The 17,660-nt window shown below is 42.9% G+C and overlaps 1 protein-coding gene across 1 annotated transcript in view; it reads left to right on the forward strand.

Moving 5' to 3' along the window:
* The window catches only part of LOC119842815 (cytochrome b-245 heavy chain), a 33,358-nt gene extending 17,259 nt beyond the window's left edge, over positions 1-16,099 (forward strand). The window contains exons 6-13 of the mRNA XM_038371466.2: positions 930-1,120; positions 4,423-4,552; positions 6,936-7,028; positions 8,120-8,373; positions 9,029-9,191; positions 11,220-11,366; positions 13,190-13,314; positions 14,229-16,099. Of these exons, the coding sequence (XP_038227394.1) occupies positions 930-1,120; positions 4,423-4,552; positions 6,936-7,028; positions 8,120-8,373; positions 9,029-9,191; positions 11,220-11,366; positions 13,190-13,314; positions 14,229-14,355 (1,230 nt within the window). The 3' untranslated portion in view covers positions 14,356-16,099. The remainder of the gene's footprint in view (positions 1-929; positions 1,121-4,422; positions 4,553-6,935; positions 7,029-8,119; positions 8,374-9,028; positions 9,192-11,219; positions 11,367-13,189; positions 13,315-14,228) is intronic.
* The last annotated feature ends 1,561 nt before the right edge of the window (positions 16,100-17,660 follow it).

Here is a 17,660-nt window from a genome sequence, read left to right on the forward strand (position 1 = left end):
CCCACAATTCCTATTGACTTTATTGATAGCTGCAGGTGCTCAGCACCACTGAAAAGCAGAACTTACATATTGGTATCTACATATGGATGTAGGCTCCTAACTTTGGACACACAGCTGTGAAAATGGACTTCAGTGACATTTTTCCCACACAACTAGCCAGTGGCAGAGCTAGAAACAGAACCCAGAATTTCTGACTCCCACTTCTATGTGTCAATGAGTAGAAAATACTTTCTTTCCCTCTTCCATTTAGTTTACTCAGATTCAGTACAAGTGCAGTGTAGCAGACATAGGGTGTGCATAAACACCGGAGTGACTTAGGTGCACAAGTCCTTTGGAAATCAATTGGACTTGTGCTCCTAAATCACTTAGATGCATTTGAAAATCCCACCTGCGAGGTGAAGTCCTGACTCCACTGAAGTCAATGGCAAAATTCCCATTGATTTCAGTTGGACCAGGATTTCACCCCAGGTGTGGATGAATGGTGGGTTCAGGTTGAAGCTTCTGATGCTCAAAAGGCTTCTTCCAATTGTCAGTCAAATCTACTACTTTGACTGTTTTTTAACATGCTGTAACCACAGTGTCCCAGAACATCATCTTGTAACCCAACCCAATTCTAGTAGCCTTCTAGACATGCCTACAGCTGTGGTGACATGGATGGGGTTTGGATGTATCCCTAACCAAAAACTTCAAATATAGTATAAATAAGTGTGATTGCATCACTCTCATCCTCAAAGACCCCAGATGGCTTCCTCTGTCTCCCCCCTTTTTCCTATCAACTTCTGATCACTGCTGACACTTTAACTATTCCCATGCTGTTTATTACAGAATGCCATCTCCTTAAAGATTCTGAAATGAAAAAGACTGATGGTGCCCAATTCAATTTTGATAAATTGTCTTCATTGAAACCCCTATGTGTGTTTATTTCACAGAACCCTGAAGGTGGCCTATATGTAGCTTTTACATACTTGGCAGGTCTCAGTGGTGTCATCATTACATTGGCCCTTATATTAATCATCACATCATCCACTAAAACCATTCGAAGGTCCTATTTTGAAGTATTTTGGTACACCCACCATCTCTTTGTCATCTTCTTTATTGGACTTGTCATTCATGGAGTTGGGTAAGTATTTGTAAACGCACACTACAAGATACATAGAATCATAGAATATGAGGGTTGGAAGGGACCTCCGGAGGTCATCTAGTCCAACCCCCTGCTCAAAGCTGGACCAATCCCTAACTAAATCATCCCAGCCAGGGTTTTGTCGAGCCTGACCTTAAAAACCTCTAAGGAACGAGATTCCACCACCTCCCTAGGTAACCCAGTGCTTCACCACCCTCCTAGTGAAATAGTTTCCTAATATCCAACCTAGACCTCCCGCACTGCAACTTGAGACCATTACTCCTTATTCTGTCAATGGTAGTTCATGTACTGTAAATTGAAGCCCAACAAACAGAGACATGTAATGTATCTGATTAGTGATTTAGGATGCTGTTATCTTGATAGTGATTATTGGCCCAATCCTACAAACACTTACGCATATGAGAGACAAGTTGTCACATGCATAAATCTTTACAAGATCTCGTCATATTTAGACTCACCAATATTCACTTTTTGACTTTCTAATTAGAAAGTTCTTTCCTGTGTAGGGTTTCTCTTCCTATAACTTAGCTCAGCCTCATTTCCTAGAAGGAATTACATAATACACCACCTGAAATTGTCTGAAGGAAATAACACAACAACAAACACATTTTTGTTGCCTTAGTGCTAAATCTAACAAGGAATTATCTTTGCAAACATCATTAATATTAGCAGTCCATTAATGTTTCAAAATTGGATTTCAGTGGTTGCAGGTTTATTTATAGACCACAAGTTAATTCTTGTGGCTTAGAGACAGCTCCTAAATCCAAACAGGTGTATTCTTTCCCCGCGAATCGTTCATTTCATTCCTCTTTTTTTCCCCTTGCAAAATAGCTTTAGAAGTTATAAAGAGAAAGTGAGGCAACTTTAGTACTAGGAAAAATGAACTCCAGTTCCTGTTTAAAGTTATAGAACAGATGTATAAAGCAGGACAGAAAGCTAAATAGCATTTAGTCACAAGCAGCATTTCCTAGTTCATGCTCTTAAACTACAGTTAAGAGGAAGTTCTTGATGTGATCTTTTAAAAGAGAGATTGAGTGGTCCAGAAGATGGGAAAGAGTTCTTTTAACATGGTCAGTAACGATGACTGTGCAAAAACACTTCCTCCCTCAAATGTGAATGGCCCCCAGGGAGAAGTCAGAAATGAAATTGTCACAGGGGCTCTGTGCATCCATCGGAGGGAGGGGTGCTTCCGCTTGCCCAGTGCAGGGTTGATACACCCTGTCAAAGTCATCACAACTCTCAACTGGGCCAGACAAACACAGTCAGGGACTCCGGCCCTTTGGGCGGGGCAGAGCAAATGAACAGTCTGTAGCTTTTCAGCCTCCTAGCTGGGGTTAATAACCACAAAGAGGTTTGGCCCCTTAGGCAGGGCAGAAAAAACAGACAGTCTGTAGGCTCTGGGCCTCCTGCTGGGGGCAAACAATCGCAAACAGGGCTTCATCCCCCTGGCTGAGGCAGAACAAATGAACAGTCTGTGGCTGGGGTCTCCAGCAATAATGCCCACCTGCCAGCATGGGATGGAGGACAGGGGAACCGGGGCCCACCCTATTCCACAAGGTTCTGACCCAGGGCCCTGTGAAGCCGATAACCTCCCTATTTAGGGCTCAAGTATCGGCTCCGATATGTTCCCTGGGTCACTTCGTACCCTTAAGTCCATTTGTGGGCCTGTCTTCCACGTTCACCGTCCAAGTTGGTCTCCGCAGCCATTGTGCTCTCCGCAGCGTAGTCCGGGATACCCGCCTCAGGAGTCTGGAGGGCTTACTGGAACCAGCAGCACACATCGTCCTCCTCCTCAGTCAGCACTGACTGAGCTGGCCAGCTTCCTTTTATTTGCTCCCTCCACCTGAGGCATGCACAGTAGAGACACAGGGGCGTGGCCTCTTGGGCCCAAAGTGACTGGTTAACCTCTGCTTGCCCAGTGCGGGTTGGTACACTCTGTCACAGAGATTACAACTGGAGGAGCGGAAATAGCAAACAGATGAGAAGGTGACTATGAAGTTAACATGTTAGATGTAAGTCTAGGACGTGTTTTGAAAACTAGGAAGGAAATTTTTGCTTTTTTAATATCTGGGATGAATAGAAAGCTAATGAAGCAAGAGAGGATAAGAATGGTTCACGTTTCCTGGAGCAAAAGTAATGCCTGTCATTAAAAAGTCAACACTTGTCAGTAGTTACAACACAGTGATATCTTTTTGTCTCTATTTACAATAGGAGGTAAATGAGCAATAACTATTAGTCAAAGTTGTCTTTTTACTTACAACCTTGGTAGATTAAACTTGCAATAATGAAAACCTTGAAGTTTAGAGAGCAATGATTAGAAACATTGCCAAGAGAGAACTGCAGTAGTCTAAATGGGAGGAGATGAAGGCAGGAATAAAATTTCTGTAGAGGAAAAGATAAGTTCTAGCTATGATCTCAAGGTAGTAGGCAGTTGAATAGAGAGTAGAGATGTTAGAAGAAAGGATCATCTTGAGACTAAAATAATTCCAGTGTATTTGGCCTTAGGAGCAAAATTGAAGTTTTTGAGTATAGGGAGAATGAAAAGGTAATCAGAAATATTGGACAGAAGACTTTTCACCTAGAAGGAAGATTAGTCTTTAATGTGTGATGGATAGATGTCACAAGTAACCAGGCACTGGCAGACTCAGTATAGTTTGTGTGATGGAAAATATACAACTCATAGCTGCATGTCATCTGTGTATGGAAAAGCAATAACCAAAGTGATGCTAGAAGTCGGGGAGATCCTCAACTGGTATCAGTCATCATAGTGATTGACTTTTTTGCACCAGCTACCATGTGAGAGACTGACTCGCTGAAGATCTAGTCCACAGCTTCCAAGAGACAGGAGAAGTCAAACATGACTTGTACAGCTGAAGTTTGTTTGCAGTAATTCTAGTTATGGCCACCGATAAACTGAGGATCCTGATCTTTCCACCTCTTTTATTTCAAAGGGATAGAAATAGAACGGGCAGAAGGAAAATTCAGGCTTTCTTTTAAACAAATAAAATATTCCCTTTGTAACCACGTTATTACAAATTGTAACTGTAGTATTTCTCAGTTCTTCACTTGATGTTTTATGTGGGAGGTTTCCCCTAGGAAATCAATACAGATTTGCCTCCCCTTTCTCCTTATTTTAGTAGCAAATCTGCTGATTGAGCAGTGTAGTAGAATCTTACCAGAAAAAAAGGATATTTAACAGTGCAGAAATAAATTGTTGAATATAATAACTGTAAGTATTAGATATCATTTAATTTACATTAACATTTTGTATTATCTTCAAGCCGTATTGTACGCGGACAGACAGCTGAGAGCTTGAAAGAGCATGATCCAAAAATATGTGAAAAGAACTTCACGCAGTGGGGAAAAATACAGTTATGTCCTATCCCCCAGTTTGCTGGAAATCCTCCTATGGTATGTTCTTTTGTCTTAAGTATAAATACAGTAATGAAAGTCTTCAAAATCTTTCACTTTTTGTGTGAAACAACATGTTTAGATTCTATAGAAAGATTAATCTGAATCTAAATATGCAGTAAACCATGAGCTTCAGTGGGAAATCACTTGTTTTTTAACATTTTGAAATGGCAGATTGTAATCAAAGACAAACTAAAGAAGGACTCCCCAGCTCCACTGCATGTGGAGGGTATCACCTAAATGTCTTGCTTTTGAGCTGATACTTGGAGGCTGGAGATCACCAAGTTGTATATCATTATTGGGTGGGCTACCCAGGGAAAGAATAACTTCTGGGGAAAACATCTGACATAAGAACACTGGCCAGTCAGCACTGAGTGACCACATCCAAGATGATAGCACCAACCCAGCCTCCCAAGCTGGTTGAACTACCATCTGCAGTAATTCCGTTATTGGTCCCATCTGGGGATCTCCAAATACCTCTTCTTCAGAGACAATTTAAGTTTCCTGAATTGGTCCTGACCATCTCTAAACTAAAATGTTCATATTTAACAGGATGGGCAAAAGGAAAGGGGAAAATATTGAACAAGATTGACATATCAAAAAATATGAGAACCATTCACTAGAACATAATCATGACCTTGCAAGGTTTATTCAAAATTATATATTAGTATGCTCAGGAAAGGGAAAATTGCAAACTCCTCAGGGCAAGGATAGTCTTTTTGTTACGTTTGTACAATGTGTAGCACAATGGGGTTCCTGGCCTACAATTGGAGTCTCTAGGTGCTACTGAAATACAAATAAGAAATAATATTGAGAGGGAATATTTCGTATCATTAAGGTAGGTACCGTGCATTAATGTAAAACAATGGCTTAAGGAAGGTTAAGAATAATATGTTCATTTTAAGGGCGTTTTCAACTGAGACCTCATCATGATGGCAAACCCCAGATCATCTGGATTGATCACTAGCTAGATCCTTAAAGTAGTCTGTCTGGGTATTCAGTTAATGTCTGTCATTGGCGATCTCATTGTGCTACCAAAGCTTCTGGCACCCACATGATCGCCAACTGTGCAGCAGCATTCCTTGACTAGATCTCAGGTTCCATCCAAATCTATCAGTAGGAACCACTGTCTTGCGAAGATGAGGGAAGACTAGCACAGATTTAGATCCAGATGTGAAGAGAATTGCCAGGCACTGTTCAGCATAATCAACTCAGAGTATAATCACCAGGAGAGGGTCAGTATTATAGTTCTAATGTGCTGAGTGACTCTTATTTCCTAGTGTTTTGGGTCACTATTAAAAGTACTTTTCTCACAAAAGCAGACTTATTTTCTGAGTAAAAGCTATGGAGTTGCATGTGTGTAAATGAGAGCAGAATTTACTCCATTATGATCATGAGGGGCAAGTCTAAACTCAGCTGGTTCTTGATTGCTTTTCAAATTTGTTAGATCATAATGGATTTTTTAAAAATGTCATAATATTCCAGGGCTTGCTACTCGACCTGACAGTCCCATTTCTTTGAAAATATTTTTGAAATTAACTCATCACCCAGATCCCATCAGAGGTCACATAACCACCAGTTTACAAATCCCCATAATTTAAATGTGCCAAACTGATTGCATGTGTAGCTCCATTTCAGTCAGTGTGGTTATACCAGGGGTTAATTTATTCTTATGATTTTTTACTAACCTTTTTAATGTATAATGTACTCTTAGTCTTATATACTGTATGTGCATGAAGAGTCAAAAGTCAAGAGAAAATAAATGCTGAACTAAGAAAGTGATTGAATCCTGAGACTATTTATACTTATTCCTTCATATAAAGCCTTAAAAATCCAAGCCCTCTGCTTTGAAACTAGAATTGATCAATTCAAACTAACCTCAGAAGTTTCCAGAGAATGTAAACCTGATGACTCTAAACTCTTCACTTCAGAACCTATCCACCAAATGTACGCCTCTTGTTCATCCAGTCTTCTGATCCTCACATTGGTATTTAAGAATCTCTATCCTGCACCTGACTCTACTTTGAAAGAAAAAAATATATACCTATTAACCCATATTGTGCTCAAAGTCACTCTGAATTTTAGCCAAAGGGGAAGAAGCACCCATAGGAGAATCCTGTTCTATAACTAGCCAGCTGTACGGTAGCAGATTGTAAATCCATCTGCAACACTTGCTAGAGGGAAAATCCACTCTCAAAGGAGGAAGTTGTTTTGAAGGTTTGATATGATGTATCAAGTTCCCCAGACTGAGTGATGAAGAGCATCAATTCACTGAAATGAATGTCTGTGTGTATAAAGCCTCCAGTATTTTATGTAAAGTATCTTATCAACATATATGTTGCTTCCCCTTCTCATTTTCTTCTTATCTTTGTTCTGCTAACAGACATGGAAGTGGGTAGTGGTTCCTATGATTTTGTACTTCTTTGAGAGGTTGGTGCGATTTTGGCGATCACAGCAGAAGGTGGTAATCACAAAGGTGTGTATCAATGTTATGTGTTTATCTTGGGCAAAATGTTCCTCAGTCTTCCCATTACTTGCTATCAGTAGTCGAGAATACAATATGGTCTGCAGGAAAAGGCATGGACTTCCCCACACCAGGATGCGTTTGTTAGAGAAAGTACCCTTGGGAAGTGTTTTGAATGCTGTTAACCAAAATGGGTCCCTTCAGCAGCACAGCTGCACTTCTATTTATTTAAGTGCTTTTAGAAATGTTACTCTGAATCTCTGTGTGCCTCAGTTGCCCACCTACAAAATGGGAATAATGATACTTCCTTTCTCCAACCCTTTATCTGTCTTGTCTGCTTATACTGTGGGCTCTCCTGGGCAAGAAATGTCTTTCGCTATGTGTCTGTACAGTACCAAGCACAATGAGGTCCTCTCTCAGTTGGGCCTCTAGATGTGACAGTAATACAAATAATTACAAAGCTAGCCAGTTCTGAAGATAGCCAATAGACTAGATCTCCTTCTCCAAACCTCTTCTGAAAATTGCTGGCAGACTCAGTGGATAGTTCAATGTTAAATAGTCATAGAGACTGAATTACTGTCTTGCATCTCAAGATGGTCATTTCCAGCTAGGCTTAAAAAACCATAGGGGCAAGGCAAATGCCCATGCTATTACTCCCATGTGGATATACGCAGAAGGCTTCAGTTTCCAATGCTGTCAATCCAATGCCCTGCCAGTGTGCTAACCTCCACCCCTCAACTTCATGAACATGTGATCCATTCTGTGGCACTGACACACTGCACCTGGAATTAGTCACACAGATACACAACCCTGGCAATGTAGTAGATGAATCTGTCTGCCCTATAACAGTTTGTATTAAATGATAAATAATAGCCAGAAGAATGGTATGAAAATGTTTCTATCAACAATTTAGATAGTTCTACAGTCTCCTGTCCAGCTGTCAGATGCTGTTCCTCAGACTGTCCTGTGCTCTTTGAAAGACAGTTTGATCAGTTTAATTTGCTCTCACAGTGAAATACGATGTGTGGTGGTGATGGATGTGATGATAATGGATGGGGCTAACAGTGCAGCTGTTGACAGCCTTTTGTATTTTGTGCCCTTAGGTGGTCAATCATCCCTTCAAAACATTTGAGCTCCAGATGATGAAAAAGGGCTTCAAGATGGAAGTTGGGCAGTACATTTTTGTCCAGTGTCCCACAGTGTCTCATCTGGAGTGGCACCCTTTCACACTGACTTCTGCTCCTGAAGAGGATTACTTCAGCATTCACATCCGTATTGTAGGAGACTGGACAGAGGGCTTGTCCAGTGCCTGTGGATGTGACAAACAAGAATTTCAAGAAGCATGGAAATTGCCAAAGTATATGCAATCTCCATGATAATCTCTGAAAAGGGACAATGTTATATCAAGTTTGATAGGCCTAAAATTAGACCTACCCTCTTTGGAGGCATGCATCACACATTCCTTGACTCCCTCCATCCTGGCTGATGGCTAGCCTCTAAATTTTCATTTCATGCCTGCTCATAAAAATCAGTTTTCTTAAAATGCACATTTTGCTGAACTGGGACAAGTGTTTTTGAGGAGGTGAATCTGGTGATTGCCTAGCAACCTTAACCTTAAGTTTATGGGCCAGATTCTCAGGCTCTGGTTCTGGTTCTAAGTGACCAGTGCAGAATTCCACTAGTGGAGGAAAACTCCCCACTGATATAAAATCAGTAGAAACAGCTTCTGTGCCACTGGTCTTTCCCACCACCAGCAAGGGGGTTTAATTGGGGAGAGCTCCATTATACCAACCCTTCACTGGTGTAAATTAGAGCAGCCCCTAGACTGCTCTATGTCAGATTGGGGCTGGGTGTCACAGAATCAGGGAGCTGTAACTAGTTTTACAGTGCCCCACCCTACCCTTTACCAAATGGTGCTTGGATATAGGGAAGACTCAAGCCCTCACTTTGTGTGTGTGGTGATAGATATACAGATGATATTTTTATATTATCAATTGTACTCTTTCTTTTAGGATACTTGTGGATGGTCCCTTTGGCACAGCTAGTGAAGATGTATTCAGTTATGAAACTGTGATGCTGGTTGGAGCTGGAATAGGGGTCACTCCATTTGCATCTGTACTCAAGTCTGTTTGGTACAAATACTGCAATGATGCAACCAATCTAAGACTCAAAAAGGTATGCCCACAGGGTGTACAAAACCTTCCCAATGAATGATTGCCCTACTTTCTCAGTATGAATCAGGAGGCTTCCCCTGTTGCACCCTCCTCCTTGTGTTTCCTCCCGGTATCCCACTTCTTCACTTATCTCAGGGCTTAGATCTCCATTCCACGGCGAACTTAGTTTAAAGCCCTCCTCACTAGGTTAGAAAGCCTGCCTGGGAAGATGCTTTTCCCTCTCTTTGATAGGAGGATCCCATCTCTTCCTAGCAATCCTTCTTCCTGGAACAACATCCCATGGTCGAAGAATTCAAAGTCCTCTCTCTGACACCACCTGCGTAACCACACATTTACTTCCAGAATTCGATGTTCCCTACCTGGGCCTTTTCCTTCAACAGGGAGGATGGACGAGAACATGACTTGTGCCTCAAACTCCTTTATCCTTCTTCCCAGAGCCACATAGTCGGCAGTGATCTGGTCAAGATCCTTCCTGGCAATATCATTGGTGTCCATGTGGGGAAGTAGGAAGGGGTAGCGGTCCGAGGACTTGATCAGTCTTGGCAGACACTCTGTCACATCCCGAATTCTAGCTCCAGGCAAGCAGCACACTTCTTGAGTTTCCTGGTCTGGACCGCAAATAGATGACTCCATTCCCCAGAGGAGGGAGTCTCTGACCACCACCACCCGTCTCCTTCTCTTGGGAGTGGTAGTCATGGAAATCCCATCCCTAGGACAATGCATTCCATGCCTTCCGGCCAATGGGGTCTCCCTCTGCTCCCTTTCCTCAGATGACTCTTCAAAACCATTCTCCACCATAGTACTTGTGCAGAGAGCCTGAAAATGGATTCTTACCTCTATCTGTGTTCGGGGTACATGGGTTCTCCTCTTTCTTCTTCTGGAGGTCACATGCTGCCAATTTTCTTCCCCATTCTGCACTGCCCTCTCTGATTCTTCAGCATGCTCTGCCTGCAGTACCAAGCACTGACTTCTATCCAGAAAGTCTTCATTTTCTGTGATGCAATGCAGGGTTGATACTTGGGTCTCTAGTCCTTTACCCTTCTCTTCCAATATGGAGACTAGCTTGCACTTTGTACAGACAAAGTCACTTCTATCCTCTGGGAGAAAGACAAACATGGCATATCCTGTGCAGGTCACAACAGCTGATCGCTCACTATCCATATTGTCTTCCTTCTAAGAGCCTCTTCAGATGTTGTATTTATTGCTCCCAGAAGCCTGAAGGGCAAAAAATTCTGTGGGAACTCCCCCCAAGCGAACTTCCTCTGTTTGCTTCTCCTCTGTTCGCAGCTCAAGATGATGACAGAAGTAGCAGTGACAAACCTATGGGCCAAATTCAGCACAGGGAAGGTGGGCTACACCCAGTAGCTTTCCACTGAACTGAAGAAGGCAGCAATAAAGCCACTTCACCACCTCTATTACACTGTTGCCAGCTTCGGGTTGCAATAGTCTGGGCATGTGCTGCACTCCTCCCTCAGGGCAGGGTGGGATTTTAGGTCAATGGAACTAAGTAGTCACTGGTCCACCAGCCATGCCTTTGCTCTTGAAATTGCCCTATGTGTTTGGGCAGAGGGAGCCCCCACAGTTCCTCTGTGCACCTGAGGTCCCATCCCCTCTGCCCCCTGCTCTTGGGTAGAGGAACTGGACCAATTCTGCTGCCTACTGGTCCCTCATTGGCTGCACAGTTGGAGACAGGTTTTCCTCCAAGTCATTTTTGAATGGCTTAACAAATTGCTACTCTGAGGGAGCAGGGATGGAGAGGCAGCATGATACTGTAAATAGGTCACTGGTGGAGGGAAAAAGGGGAACTGTTTCCCTTCTCACATAATCATTAACTCTGCCCCACAGCTCTTCCAGCCTCTAAACAGTTATGATGCCAGATGAACTTCCCATCAACTCTAGTCACAAGGGGAATTTCTAAAGGACCGGTAAACCATGGCCCTAAAAATCCCCATTTGAATCAGCAAACATGTTGGATGTGGAAATGCATAAGTGCATACAGTAGATAAGAGTTTAATTCTGTCTCTTTCAGATCTATTTTTACTGGCTCTGCAGAGACACTCATGCCTTTGAATGGTTTGCTGATCTCTTGCAGTCCCTGGAAAATCAAATGCAGGAGAGGGACAATGCAGGGTTTCTCAGTTACAACATCTACCTAACAGGCTGGGATGAATCTCAGGTAACCACTCTGGGGAAATGTCAGTGCCTTAATGTCATGGATTTTTTTTATTATTTTAACATCATTTGGGTGAGGTTGGTTTGTTTCTGTGAAAGTAAAAGCATTCAAAAAGGAGCTGTACCATTCTCCTGGCCCTTGTCTGGCTGTCAGGGATTTTATTTTTAGAAGGGTATTGTCAGAAAGAAAAGTTGCATAAACCTATGGCCAACTGAGAAGTTTCCATATGCTAAAAATAGAATTTCTGTTGGTTATAGTTAAAGCTGTGAGTCTCTCATTGAAGTCACAGATTCTGTGACTTTCCAGGACCTCCATGACTTCTGCAGCAGCTGATGCGACTGACTGCAGGGACATGGGCTGTGCCCCCTTCCTCCCCAGCACCAGTGGTGGTCCCGGGCTGCGTGCCACCGCCCCCCTGGAATACCAGTGGTGGTCCCAGGCCACCCTCTGCCCCAAAGCACCCACGGAGCCCCCTGCCCCAGAGTACACAATATGTCCCTGGAGCCCTCCCTCCAGAGCACCCATGGTGCCCCTGGATCTCCCCCATCCAGGGCACCCAAGATTTAGACAGGGTTATATAGTACAAGTCATGGACACGTCACAAGGCATGAATTTTTGTTTACTGCCTGTGACCTGTCCATGACTTTAACTAAAGATACTCATGACTAAAGTCTTAGCCTTGGTAATAGTGCTTAAAACCCAACATTGCCCTGTCATAGGGCCTGCCTGCCCTCTGGCACCCCCTCTTGACCTAGTGTAGTGCTGCAGGCTCTCCCTGCCTCAGGTTCTCTTCTCTCAGGGTTGCTTAAGAACTCCACCCCGTCTAAAAGAATGTGAGATAAAATTCCCCTCCTCAGGTTCTAATTTATTCAATACAAATACACTTGAAATGAAGTCTCTCTCCTTGGGCTCGGGGATTGTTTAGCCCTCCTCCTTGGGACCTGTGGTCTCCCTTGAGAGAGCTTGTCTCTCTGCAACTGAGCCGTAACTCCAGCTGGGCCTCCCTGCAGCAGCTAATGCGCAGAAATGGGACTCAGCCAGTGGCAACACATTTCCTTCAGAAGTTTCCTGGCTCTTTTGCATCTCCCTATGGGATAGGACAACACAGGCTGTTTTTGGAAGACCAAGGTCCCAAACCTTCCATTGGATACTTGAGAAATGGGTGAGTCACTCAGGAAAGAGGCTTATTTTAATTCTTTTGATTATATTTCACTCTACTTATATTCCACCACACACAATTCTGTGAGTGGAGGGGGCGGGAAGTTGTCACACTTTTAGACGTGGGAAAGAGAAGAAGTAAGGTTGTATACCTCTTGGTTCCCAATAAGTCACTTCTCTAATTCTTTCCCCGAATATAACTATTAATTCTGTTGGGGCCTAATCCAAATCCTACTGAAGTAAACATGAGTCTTTCCATTGACTTCTGTGGACTTTGAATCATGCACTTAACTCTGTTGATGTAGACGGAAATTACATAGGGAGAAGAGAAAAGATTTCACAGGGACACATGTTCCCTTCAGACATACTGGTGCCACCTGAATGGGACCCCACCAGTATAACTGAGGGGAGAATCTTGTCCTTACAGTACCATCAGAGAACCTGAATCAGGCACTTCACTGCAACAGAAAGCTAATTACTAGTTTTAAGGATTAATATTTTCAAGCCCTGAGATCAAATATAAATTCCACATCCAAGAGGAGCTCTTCTGGCCTGCAGATAATTCCACTGTATGCTAATAGGGCTAACTTTCTAAACTAGTGCTAAAGCATCCATCTCTAAATTTCTCCTTACACTGTTCCCTAAAGTCTTTGTCTCCTTTCCCATAGGCCACTCATTTTACAGTACACCATGATGAAGAGAAAGATGTGATTACGGGTCTGAAACAGAAAACCTTGTATGGCAGACCCAACTGGGAAAATGAGTTCAAAACTATTGCAAGTCAGCACCCAAGGTAAACCAGAGTTCAGATCTATAGTTTCTGTGGACTACCTCAAACTAGCTGCCATAAAAAAATTGTCTTACTCCTTATGTTGGTAATATTTGAGAGGCAAAGTGATCCAACAGATTAAATATGGACTTCAGAGCCAGGAACTCCCAAATTCTAATCTCAGCTCTGCCACTGAAATGTTGGATAGCCTTGGCCAAACCACTTTAGATGTACATTTTGAAAAATGTCCATTAATTTTGGGTGTTAAACTTCATGCATGGAAGGCCTGGTTTTAGAAACATCTGTAACTCCAATTGAAGTCAATGATTAATGCTTCTTAAAACCAGGCCTTAAGATGGATGGGCTGCATTTGGGAACCCAAAATTGGAAGCAGCAAAATTAGAGGCTGCTTATGAGAATCTGGGCCTTAACCTCTCTGTCTCAATTTCCCTAGACCAAATTCTGACTCTATTGAAATCAGTGGAAATTTTGCCATTGACTTCTGGAGGACCAGGATTTAGCCCATCATCTGTTTTAAAAGCAGTTATAAATCTTGCCTGTCTACCTCACGGGTTTTAGGAGGATAAATTAGTTCCTGTTTCAAGTGCCTTGCATAATGACAGGTTTCAGAGTAGCAGCTGTGTTAGTCTGTATTCGCAAAAAGAAAAGGAGTACTTGTGGCACCTTAAATTTGTTAGTCTCTAAGGTGCCACAAGTACTCCTTTTCTTTTTTCCTGTTTCAAGAGCACTGTGAAGATTTAAAGAGATATTAAATGTATTAATATTAAGTAGCTGATATTGTAATACAAGGGTCTATTTTAGTGCCTTTAATGGATGTCAGCTACAGATCAAATGATCCATTTGCTCACCTACTCATGTTGTTGTAGATTGAATATTTGCTTGGTTACTTACCACACTGTGATGTTCTTTCTTAACAGTTCCAGAGTAGGCGTTTTCCTCTGTGGTCCGGAAGCCCTGGCTGAAACACTCAATAAGCAGTGTATCAACAACTCAGATGCTGATCCACGAGGAGTACACTTCATTTTTAACAAGGAAAACTTTTAACTCACTGGCTCTGACCGGATACAGGAATAGCTAAATCCAAAAGCTAAAGAACTTGTTTCTTTTTCTGTTGGAATTTGGAGATTATAGACCGGATTCTGATCTCAGTTACACTAATGTTAAGCTCTTTGCGTCAATGGAATTGCCTGGATTTACACTGGTGTAACTATGGATATGTCTACACTGCACAGTTGTTGCCAAAACTTTTGTCTTTCTTGGGTACTTTAAAAAGCACTCCCCCAAGAAAGACAAAAGTTTTGCTGACGCAAGCAGCTGTGTGAACATGGCTTTGTTGGCAGGAGCGCTCTCCTGCCTAAAAAGCTTATGCCATTCGCGGGGCTGGAATTATTTTGTTGGCAAAAGTGCCGACAAAATATGGCAAAAGAGCATTCACACACGCTGACTTTTAGCAACAAGTAAAAAACAAGTATGTCGCTAAAAGCTGCATAGTGTAGACAAGCCCTAAGAATCCGTTTGACCTTGGGTCTATTTGCATGGGCCTCCACATTCTGAGCAATTTAGCAGAAATCTCAATTTGTCTCAATTACTATCTTTAGCTTCCTGTCATTTGTAATGTCTTCCTCAGGGTATCGATAGAGGTTGCATCCTGGGGAGCCAGTTTACACTGATGATAGCTTAAGTCTATGAAACAAAAAAGAGTTTTAGCATAATGCTTGCTACTTAACATGCAGTTTATTTTGGCTGCACAAATTTTCTGGAAGAAAGACAAATTTGGGGAGGGATGAATGGGACTTAAGCTATGTCTACACTGCAAATTACTTTGGTATAACTTACATCGCTCATGGTGGATTATTCACACCCCTAAACCAGTGTTTTTCAAACTTTTTTTCTGGGGACCCAGTTGAAGAAAATTGTTGATGCCCACAACCCAACAGAGCTGGGAATGAGGGGCTTGGGGTGTGGAAGGGGCTCAGGGCTGTGGCAGAGGGTTGCAGTGTGAGGGGGGAGGGCTGTGGAGTGGGGCTGGGAATGATGGGTTCAGGGTGTGAGAGGGGACTCTGGGCTGGGGCAGCGGGTTGGGATGCAGGAGGGGGTCAGGGCTCTGGCCTGGGGGTACAGGCTCTGGGGTGGAACTGGGGATGAGGGGTTTGGGGTGCAGGAACAGGTTCCAAGTTTGGGGGGGGGCAATGGGAGTGCAGAGCCGGTGCTTGGGGTGAGGGCAGTGCATGGAGCCCCGTGGCCTTCCTGCCTAGAAGCATGACCTGCTGCTGGCCGCTTCTGGGGTGCAGTGCGCTGTTGGAAAAGGTAGGCACTAGCCTGTTTTAGCTGGGCAGCACTGACGACAGGACTTTTAACGTCCCAGTCGGCGGTGCTGACCAGACCAAGGCAACCCAGCGCCTTACATGTCGCGACCCACAGTTTGAAAAACACTGCCTAAGCAACATAAGTTACACTGATGTAAGTGCAAGTGTGGACGGCGCTATGTCAGTGGGAGAGCTTCTCCCTCCTGCCAACAAAGCTACTGCCTCTCATGGAGGTTGGAGTTACTAAGCCAACGGGAGAGCTCTCTCCCATCAGCTTAGAGCATCTTCACCAGAAGCACTACAGTGGCATAGCTGCATCAGAGCTGTAGTGTAGACATAGTCTTACCCAAAAGAGAGATTCTCGGAAAAACAACTCTCTGTTGCTCAAGTAGGCAAAAAGAATGTACAGATGATTATGCTGTAGCTACATATTTTTAATGTTTTAAAGGCACTGAATTAAATTGTAAGCTCTTTGAAGCAGAGACCTTGTCTACCTGTTTATTCATACAGCTCCCAGCATAATGGGATCCTTATTTTTAATGGGTTCTATCAGCACGACTGAAATATTACTAAAAACAAGTAGGAATAAAACACATCTAGGGCAGAAATTAGGTGGTTTAGTCTGCTCCCTTCATTCCTCAGATTTGTTGATATCCAGTTTATTCCAAAGGATTCCTTGGTAAAGAGCTACATTTTTCTGGGTGTTTCTCTGGTATATTTCAACTCAGGTCACTGTGATCAGGTCACAATTTGCCTGAAGCTAATAGCTTTCAAACTTCAGACAAAACACTCCTCCCCAACTCACAGGTCTTTGACAGCTTGATGCTTTTATATTCATGGCACAGAAATATAAACAAAAATAGGGTTTATGTTTTCAGTCTCCTCTTTCAAGGATAGCTCTGAAATGGCGAAAGTGCTCACCAAATGATTAAATGGGTCCATTCTTAGGAATTTTTAAATACATATAATGCTTTTTGATCCTACTGCTGAGCTATTTCTCTTTGACAACAGAGAGACAGGTATTGGAAAGAGGAGGTCCTGGGGGCTGTGTTTGTGATTTGTTTGCATAAAGTTCTCTCTGTACACTCACACACGGTACAGTACTTTAAAGTAACTGTTATGGGCCACCTGCAGAGGCAAAAACAAGAAAAAGGAACCTACACAAATGGATTTTCAGTGCAGGCATGGTAGAGAGACACACACGTTCACTAAGCAACCACACAAGGAAAAAGACTTCCAGCAGCCAAATGTAGTGTGCTATGGATTCCGTCAGTGCAAACTGGATACAATTAATTTAGGCTTGAATAAAGACTGGGAGTGGATGGGTCATTACACAAAGTAAAACTGTTTCCCCTTGTTTATTTCCCCTCCTACTGTTCTTGTAAGGTGCTTGAAAAGGCCCACTTTGATTATCATTACAAAAGGTCGCCCTCCCCACCCCCGCTCTCCTGCTGGTAATAGCTCACCTTTCCTGATCACTCTCATTACACTGTGTATGGTAACATCCATTGCTTCATGTTCTCTGTGTATATAAAATCTCCCCACTATATTTTCCACTGAATGCATCCGATGAAGTGAGCTGTAGCTCATGAAAGCTTATGCTCAAATAAATTTGTTAGTCTCTAAGGTCCACATGTCCTCCTTTTCTTTTTCCTGGCTCTTGTTTGTACTCCCCCAGTGCCCTGCCTGCTGCCTTTTCAGCTCAGAAGCAGTCCTCTGGAGCTCCTTCACACTAATTAGACCTTTCTGCCTTGTAGCGATGTTATCAAGTGACCACCTACTTCTTCAATTCCAGCCAGTAGAGACATCGGATTGTACAAAGTGTATTTTTCAAACCCCTCCTTGCCAGATGCAGGGTGGGGTATCCATCACCCCATTGCACAGCTTTATTTCATGCAGCGAGCCCTATATGTCAGTACTTCAGAAACAAAGCTTCCCAGTTTTTTATTTATTAATGTTACCTCCCCAGCGCTGTTAAACTTCATTTTAAATTATATCAACGTGGGGGGGGGGAATCCAATTTTGCATGGAGCTTGTCAATCC

Source organism: Dermochelys coriacea, chromosome 1 (genome assembly GCF_009764565.3).
Source record: "Dermochelys coriacea isolate rDerCor1 chromosome 1, rDerCor1.pri.v4, whole genome shotgun sequence".
In the NCBI taxonomy this organism is placed as follows: Eukaryota; Metazoa; Chordata; order Testudines; family Dermochelyidae; genus Dermochelys; species Dermochelys coriacea.